Raw genomic sequence first — 10000 nt, forward strand, 5'->3', positions numbered from 1 at the left:
AAAAAAAAAAAAAAAAGTGATTAATGTTTTCCGCTGTTGTGTTAGTATACGCCCAGCTTAATCAAAAAAAAAAAAAAAGAAGACAAGATGTCTTTCCGGTTTTGCAAAGACTTTAAAAGAAACCAGTTTCTTCTGAAATGTAGCTTCAATTTTCTCTCGAGAACATTTTACAATTTCTAGGACTCAGTTATCTGTCTGGTAATAACATGAAAATAAATATTTCCTATATAAACTATAAAAACTTTAACAAAACAGAGAGGAAGAGAAAGTATATAGAATAGTGTACCCGAGTGTACCCTCAAGCAAGAGAACTCTAACCCAAGACAGTGGAACACCATGGTACAGAGGCTATGGCAGTACCCAAGACTAGAGAACAATGGTTTGATTTTGGAGTGTCTGGTATCTTAACTTGACTCGGTGGCATAGCTAAGGGGGGTTGGTTAAACTTTTTTTTTTTTTTTTTTTTTTTTTTTTTTTTAATTTGAATACCCTGGGATCCTATGTAAGTATGCATTTAAAATCACTACCGTCTCACCAGGGGAGGGGGAGTGAGGGCTTCTTTACTAGCTCAGTCCCCCACCCCCAAATCTCTAGCCACGCCCCTATGACCTGATTTTGGAATTCGATTTATACCTGATTAAGGAGAGTTCAGTCTGTTATTGTTGATTATGAAGGGATAATAATCTCCTTTTTATTATTATTATTATTGCTAGCCAAGCTGCAACCCTAGTTGGAAAAGCAAGATGCTATAAGCCCAAGGGCTTCAATAGAAAAAAATAGCCCAGTGAGGCAAGGAAATAAGGAAATAAACAAGTGATAATCTTTTTATTATTATTATTATTATTATCATTACTACTACTACTAGCCAAGCTACAACCCTAGTTGGAAAAGCAAGATGTTATAAGCCCAAGGGCTCCAAAAGGGAAAAATAGCCCAGTGAGGAAAGGAAATAAGGAAATAAATAAATGATGAGAACAAATTAATAATAAATCATTCTACAAACAGTAACAACGTCAAAACAGATATGTCATATATAAACTATAAAAAGACTTATGTCAGCCTGTTCAGTTTGATCAAATTATAGTTTTAAGGTATATTAAGCTAAATTTATTATTTTATGACATTTCATATGGTCTGTATTCTCCCAACTTGGTATTTCCGAGAAGAAAAATACATTCTGTTTTATGAATTCCAGCATCATATTGCCTGACCTTGAATGACAGTTTTCAAGGTCAATCTCACGATGCTTATATTAATTATTTCTTTCTTTAAGGAGATCAACTAATATATTGGTTCTCTTACGCCAGAAATTACAAAAAGAATATTGCAAAATATTAAAGGCTCAAGATATAGACGACTGGCGAAATCTAACCGAGGCCCTTTGCGTCAATAGGCGTGGGAGATGATGATGATGATAATGATGATATCTGAATAATTTTCTCTCTCTCTCTCTCTCTCTCTCTCTCTCTCTCTCTCTCTCTCTCTCTCTCTCTCTCTATATATATATATATATATATATATATATATATATATATATATATATATATATATATATATATATATCATTCATAGTATTTTTAAATCAGTATATTATGAGAAGCGAGTATATGAATATCGACCTCAAGGGGTTAACTACTATACTCTAATTGTTCAGTGGCTACTTTCCACTTAATTAAGGTAGAAAAGATTCTTTTATTATTTAGATTTGATTTGAATACATTCTGTTCTTTTAACAATTCCAGCATCATATTGCCTGATCTTGAATGACAGTTTTCAAGGTCAATCTCACGATGCTTATATTAATTATTTCTTTCTTTAAGGAGATCAATTAATATATTGGTTCTCTTACGCCAGAAATTACAAATGCAATTGGATTTTATTAATTAAATATATATATATATATATATATATAATAAGATATAAATATATATATATATATATATATATATATATATATATATATAAGATATAAATATATATATATATATATATATATATATATATATATATATATATATATATATATATATATATATATATATATATATATATATATATCTTATTACATTTAACATTCCTGTTTTTCGATATTATTTAATTAACATGATTATAATTTTTCATGGTTTTCACATGAGTAATTCTGTACGTGTGGATGATTTCAACCATGTGATTCATGTATTCATCTATTTTCCTATTAATTTCTCTTTCCAAAACAGATGGTAATCTATTTTTTTTTAGGTTTGTTCATCTTCTTTCTCTGATTTTCAGTGTATTTCCCTTTCCAAAACAGATGTTTACCTATATTTATCAGTTTTTTTTTCAACCTTTACCTCTTTTTTTCCAGTTTATATCCCTTTCCAGAACAGATGTTCATCTTTTTCTTAGTTTTTTTTTCTGATTGTCAATTTATTTTCCTTCCAAAAACATATATTTATCCATTTTCTTATTTTTTTCTTCAACTTTTTCTCTGATTTCCAATTTATTTCCCTTCTAAAAACATATTTTCATCCATTTTCATATTTTTTTTCAACTTTTTCTCTCTGATCTCCAATTTGTTCCTTTTCCCAAAAAAGATTTTCATCCATTATCTTTTTTTTTTTTACCTTTTCTCTGATTTAAAATTTATTTCACTTCCCAAAACATATTCTCATCCATCTTCTTACTTTTATGATTTTTTTTTTCTCTGATTTCCAATTTATTTCTTTTCCCAATACAGATGCTCATCTTTTTCAATTTTTTTTTTTTTTTTTTTACTTTTTTCTCTGTCAATTTATTTTCATTCCAAAAATATTAGTTCATCCATTTTCATATTTTATTCAACTTTTTTCTCTTATTTCCAATTTATATCCTTTCCCCAAAAAAATATTCATTCATTTTCTTTTTTCTTTTACATCTCTTTGATTTCCAATGTATTTCCATTTGAAAAACATGAGTTCATTCCATTATTTCAACTTTTTTTCTCTCTGATTTCCAATTTATTTCCCTTCACAAAACAGATAATCATCAACTTTCTAAATTTTTTTCGACTTTTTCCCTTCTCTTCTATTATCTACTTATTTCCCTTCCAAAAACATGTTCATTCCTTTTCTTGGTTATTTTAACTTTTTCTCTCTAATTTTGAATTATTTTCTGATTTATTCCCATTCCAAAAACATAAGTTCATTCCTTTTCTTAGTTATTTTAACTTTTTCTCTCTAATTTTTTATTATTTTCTTATTCATTCCCATTCCAAAAACATGAGTTTATTCCTTTTCTTAGTTATTTTAACTTTTTCTCTCTAATTTTTTATTATTTTCTTATTCATTCCCATTCCAAAAAACATGAGTTCATTCCTTTTCTTAGTTATTTTAACTTTTTCTCTCTAATTTTCAATTATTTTCTGATTTATTCCCATTCCAAAAACATAAGTTCATTCCTTTCCTTAGTTATTTTAACTTTTTCTCTCTAATTTTTAATAATTTTCTGATTTATTCCCATTCCAAAAACATAAGTTCATTCCTTTTCTTAGTTATTTTAACTTTTTCTCTCTAATTTTTAATTATTTTCTTATTTATTCCCATTCCAAAAACATGATTTCATACACTTATATTTCATTCAACTTTTTCCATCATCATTTGTTTATTATCTACTTAGCTCCCCCAATTTCCTCCCCCCCCCCCCCCCCCTTCAATGCTCCTCACCCTCCATTCCGATCAAACCACCAGGTTCAGGTTCAGGTTATCTTCTTGTACTGTTTTGTCTTTTCTTCCACATTATGTTTAATACTTCTTTTTTCTTTTCTATATTTGTTTCACTAAATAAAAAGAATCCTACTATTTTCTTTGGGTCTTCGTCGTATGGTTGTTGTAGCTCAATTGCTTCATTCCTTTCCACCTAACGCAATCTCTTCGTCTCTCTCCTCACAGCTCTCCGCAGCGCAGCAGACATCGGCGTCCCTGGAGAAGAAACTGAAGGAGGCCGAAGACAACCTGAGATTTTCCGAAAAGGCCGAGAGGGACGCCAAAGTGGCTTTCGAAAAACTTCAATTCAAAGTAAGTGCGTCATCTGAGTGATAGATTTGCAATTGACGTTCGGTATTTTTCAATCTATCGGAAGATACTTTGTTTTTGTCTTACAAACGTCCTCGGATGTACAGTAAATATATATAACTTAAATTCATAGTAATGGATTTTCAAATAACATTCTACGTGTACTTATCTAACTTGAGGAGTTATCTTTCTTATCTAACTTGAGGAATTATCTTTCTTAAACTCGTAATTGTATTTTTCTACATTTTCTTATCTAACTTGAGGAATTATCTTTCTTAAATACGTAATTATATTGGTCTACATTTTCTTATCTAACTTGAGGAATTATCTTTCTTAAACTCATAATTGTATTGGTCTACATTTTCTTATCTAACTTGAGGAATTATCTTTCTTAAACTCATAATTGTATTGGTCTACATTTTCTTATCTAACTTGAAGAATTATCTTTCTTAATCACGTAATTGAATTTATATAAGCTATATAAATAAAGAGTATTTTATACCTTTTATAGGTTGCAATTATGAATATTTATTTGATTTAGTGACTCCAAAGAAACTTTCAATAATGAATAAACAAGGCTTATATATTTCTTCTTTTTTTTCAATTTTATTTCCAGCGTAGGCCTATTTACAATATTTTTTTTTTAACTTGGTAGTCCAGAAGGCTTTCAAAAGAAATTTTTAGAATAATTTAGTGCCTCAAAATGCTTTCAATAATGATTATACAAAGCGTATAAATTTCTTTTTTTTCAATTTTATTTCCAACTTAGGCCTATTTACAATATTTTTAATTTTTTTAACTTGGTAGTCCAGAAGGCTTTCGAAAGAAATTTTAAAAATAATTTAGTGCTCCAAAGAAGCTTTCAATAATAATTATACAAGGCGTATATCTTTCTTTTTATCAATTTTATTTCCAACTTAGGCCTATTTACAATATTTTCCTTAACTCGGTAGTCCGGTAATTATACAAGGTGTATATAGTATATATTTTTTACGAATTTTATTTCCAACTTAGGCCTATTTATAATATCTTTTTAATTTTGTAATCCAGAAATAAGGCAAAGATTATGCCTAATCTTTGCCTTAATTCCGGACTACCAAGTTAAGGAAAATATTGTAAATAGGCCTAAGTTGGAAATGAGTGCAACATTTTATTAAGTTTATAGATAATGATTGCTCGGAAATATATTGCCACTAATGCCTTATACTTGATATAGGATCATTATGCCACTCTCTACGAGTTTGGAATTCTTGACAACTTTATCCGAATAATATTTGTATGTTTTATTTATAGTAGATCCATTATCTTCAGTTGCCTGTACTGTAGATTAATTCATTACTTTATATGCATGGCAAGTTACTAAAGTCTTCATGCTGCATCGTGTATGATGTATGATACAGTAGATAAAGTAAAATTAATAATGCAAAAAGTAAGACACTTTTTATATCTACTGACAGCTTGTTAACTCTTAACTTTCAGTAATGACTCTCAGTTACGTCGATCTAATATCTAGTATTGTTTCTCAACATTTCCGAGATCGTCTCTTCCCTTGATTATCTCAATGTTCCCTTTCATTTCCTTACCTATTTATTTATCTCTTCTTCCCCTTTATCTTCTTGTTCTTATCTTCCCGGTGTTCTCCTCCAGCTGGAGGAAGAGAAGAGCAGCGTCTCTCAGGCGGAAGAACGCCAGAAAGAACTCACGACGTCCTGGCTTCGTGAACGCGAGGAGATGAAGAATGAACTCTCTGAGCACAAGAAGGCTAAGGAGAAGGCCGAGAGAGATCTGCGCGTGGCCAAGAAGGCTCGCGATTCATTGGTGAGGAGGTTAGACGGCATACTGATGGGGGAAGGGTGGTGGGAGCAAAATAGAAGGGGAGGGTGAAGAGAGATGGTGATTTATTGGTGAGGAGGTTAGACGACATACTGATGGGGGAAGGGTGGTGGGAGTAAAATGCTAGACTAGATCCAATAGTGAGGAGGTTAGACGGCATACTGATGAGGGTAGGGGGGTGGGAGTAAAATTCTAGATTGGATTCATCGGTGACGGGGTTAGACGACATACTGATGGGGGAAGGGTGGTGGGAGTAAAATGCTAGACTAGATCCAATAGTGAGGAGGTTAGACGGCATACTGATGAGGGTAGGGGGGTGGGAGTAAAATTCTAGATTGGATTCATCGGTGACGGGGTTAGACGACATACTGATGGGGGAAGGGTGGTGGGAGTAAAATGCTAAACTGGATTCAATGGTGAGGAGGTTAGACGACATACTGATGGGGGAAGGGTGGTGGGAGTAAAATGCTAAACTGGATTCAATGGTGAGGAGGTTAGACGACATACTGATGGGGGAAGGGTGGTGGTAGTAAAATGCTAGATTGGATTCATCGGTGCCGGGGTTAGACGACATACTGATGGGGGAAGGGTGGTGGGAGTAAAATGGAAGGGGAGGCTGGAGAGAGATGGCGATTCATTGGTGAGGAGGTTAGATGGCATACTGATGGGGGTAGAGTGGTGGGAGTAAAATGCTAGACTGGATCCAATAGTGAGGAGGTTAGACGGCAGACTGGTGGGATGATGGGAGTAGAATGCTAAACTGGATTCATTGGTCAGGGGGTTAGACGACATACTGATGGGGGAAGGGTGGTGTAAGCAGAATGGAAGGGGAGGCTGATAAGAGCTCGCAATTCATTGGTGAGGAGGTTAGACGGCATACTGATGGGGGAAGGGTGGTGGGAGTATAATGCTAAACTGGATTCAATGGTGAGGAGGTTAGACGACATACTGAATGGGGGAAGGGTGGTGGGAGCAAAATAGAAGGGGAGGCTGGAGAGAGATGGTGATTTATTGGTGAGGAGGTTAGACGACATACTGATGGGGGAAGGGTGGTGGGAGTAAAATGCTAGATTGGATTCATCGGTGACGGGGTTAGACGACATACTGATGAGGGAAGGGTGGTGTAAGCAGAATGGAAGGGGAGGCTGGAAAGAGTTGGTGATTCATTGGTGAGAAGGTTAGACGACATACTGATGGGGGTAGAGTAGTGGGGATAAAATAGTAAACTGGATAGAGAAGTTTAGCAGCAATTGAGGATTTGACGGAATGCCAAAGGGCCGAGACTGAGACTGAGCAAATATCGTAAAGATTTCTGATAGACATTTCATGAAAGAACCTTGCAAATGTTCATTTCACGAAAGAAACTTTTTCAGAGGCCATTTCTAAGAAAATCTTGGCATTCTTGAACGAATGTCGTAAAGAATTCATTCATTGTAGACATTTCATGAAGCACCTATATAAATGCTCATTTCATGAAAGAACTGTTTTAGAAATATGTGACTTAATCATTTCCTGAAACATAAAATATATCGTAAAGATTTCATTCATTGTAGACATTTCATGAAACAACCATCTAAATGCTCATTTCAGGAAATAATCTTTTTAGAAATGTGACTTAGTGATTTCCTGAAACATAACCGAATGAAATAATGTGAATTTTTGGGACAATTCCTTCAACATTTAATCCAATATTTTCCTCACATTTATCTATATTTCTTTGCATTCTGCAAATCTATACTCTCGTGTGTAGTGTCATGATTATTATGAATATTGCATGTTGAGTGCATGTGTACTACTATTGTTATTTGTATGTCTGTTGTATATTGTAAACAAAACGTCTGACTGGGTCTCCTCATATATTTTTCACTTGCACTAAAATATACTTTGATTTCATTAACTGCATTTTCAGGGCAACTCTTGAAGGTTTGTGTATTTTGAGGGCTTCTTTTAAAGGTTTGTTTACTTATTGAGGGACACTTTAAAGGTTTGTGAACTTTTTTGAGGGCTACTTTTAAAGGTTTGTTTACTTTTGAGGGTCACTTTAAAGGTTTGTGTACTTTTTGAGGGACACTCTTGAATGTTTGTGTATCTTGAGGGCTACTTTTAAAGGTTTGTGTACTTTTTGAGGCCCATTCTTGAAGGTTTGTGTATTTTGAGGGCTACTTTTAAAGGTTTGTTTACTTTCTGAGGGCCACATTTAAAGGTTGTGAACTTTTTGAGGGCCACATTTAAAGGTTTGTGTAATCTTTGAGGGCCACTTGTAAAGGTTTGTTTACTTTTTGAGGGCCGCTTTCAAATGTTTGTGTTTTCTTTGACGGCCACTTTTAAAGGTTTGTGCACTCTTTGACGGCCACTTTTAAAGGTTTGTGTTCTCTTTGACGGCCACTTTTAAAGGTTGTACACTCTTTGAGGGCCTTTTTTAAAGGTTTATGCACTCTTTGGGGACCACTTTTAAAGGTTGTACACTCTTTGAGGGCCACTTTTAATGGTTTGTGTACTCTTTGAGGCCACTTTTAAAGGTTTATGCACTCGTTGAGGGCCACTTTTAAAGGTTTGTGCCCTTTTTGATGGCCACTTTTAAAGGTTTGTGTAATCTTTGAGGGCCACATTTATAGGTCTGTGTACTATTTGAGGGCCACTCTTGATTTGTTTACTCAGAGGGCCACTCTTGAAGGTCTCTGTATTCCTTGGCCCTTTAATTCGAACATTTGCAGAGATTTTAAGAAAAATAAGTTTATATTTTGGTTTTATTGTTAGAAATTGGATTTTGTGTGATTGGAGTTATTGATATCATTATCATTATCACAAAACATATTTTGATAGAGAAAAAATCAACGGCCAATACTCAATATAGCAAGGTTGTAATATTATTATTATTATTATTATTATTATTATTATTATTATTATCATTATTATTGCTTGCTAAGCTACAACCCTAGTTGGAAAAGAATGCTGTAAGCCCAGGGGCCCCAATAGGGAATATAGCCCAGTGAGGAAATGAAACAAGGAAAAATAAGATATTTTAAGAAGAGTAATAGCATTAAAATAAATATTTCCCATATAAACTATAAAAACTTTAACAAAACAAGAGGAAGAGAAATCATCATTATTATTATTATTATTATTATTATTATTATTATTATTATTATTACTTGCTAAGCTACAACCCTAGTTGGAAAAGCAGAATGCTATAAGCCCCTGGGCCCCAACAGGGAATATAGCCCAGTGAGGAAATGGAACAAGGAAAAATAAGATATTTTAAGAAGAGTAATAATATTAAAATAGATATTTCCCATATAAACTATAAAAACTTTAACAAAACAAGAGGAAGAGAAATCATCATTATTATTATTATTATTATTATTATTATTCTTATTATCATAACTTTCTCATTTCTGTTTATTAATTAAAAGTATATAAAATCAATGCAAAGTTTCCCATCTAAGAAACCGTATAAAAGAAATCAAAACATTTAAAATTGTGCGGTAAATTTATATAGAGACAAATTTTCGAAAGCTTTCATACAATTCGTGTTTTGAAGCGACACCATTTCATTCAGGAAATAGTCGTCGTAAATCACTGTTAGAGCGTTGTTCAACCAAACAGCTATTAAGAAATAATCATAAGAATAATAAGTAATGAGAATTCTGACGTCTAGCCACAATGTAACTTAGACTTGCCTATGTTTAGATTCCAATATGGCAGTCTGAAAGACGAGCTGGACATAGTTGTGGTGGCGTGTTGGTAACGTCCTCGCCTGGTGATCGCCAGACTGGGGTTCAAGTACTGCTCAAACTCGTTAGTTCTTTTAGTCTATGCAACCTCAATATCCTTTTGAGCCTATAGGTCTATCTGCTGAGTCATCAGCAGCCATCGCCTGGTCCTCCTTGGTCTTAGTTTGAGTGGAGATGGGGTTTGGGCGCAGATCAATATGGTCTGTCTCTAAGGGTATTGTCCTGCTCGATAGGGAAATGTCACTGTCCCTTGCCCCTGCCATTCATGAGTGGCCTTTAAACCTTTAAACGACATACTGGGCTTATATACAAACGGTTGAGGATAACAGTGACTTAAAAACTATAACAATATAAAACATGAAATGGCAAGGTTAAGCTGGTTTTTCTATTATCACAGAGAGAGAG

General features: G+C 33.4%; 1 protein-coding gene across 1 annotated transcript in view; it reads left to right on the plus strand.

The window, feature by feature from the left end:
• Positions 1-10000, plus strand: part of LOC137624830 (uncharacterized) — a 262657-nt gene that overhangs the window by 179729 nt on the left and 72928 nt on the right. The window contains 2 exon segments of the mRNA XM_068355781.1: positions 3906-4031; positions 5676-5846. Coding sequence (XP_068211882.1) covers positions 3906-4031; positions 5676-5846 — 297 coding nt within the window.

Source organism: Palaemon carinicauda, chromosome 31 (assembly GCF_036898095.1).
Source record: "Palaemon carinicauda isolate YSFRI2023 chromosome 31, ASM3689809v2, whole genome shotgun sequence".
In the NCBI taxonomy this organism is placed as follows: domain Eukaryota; kingdom Metazoa; phylum Arthropoda; class Malacostraca; order Decapoda; family Palaemonidae; genus Palaemon; species Palaemon carinicauda.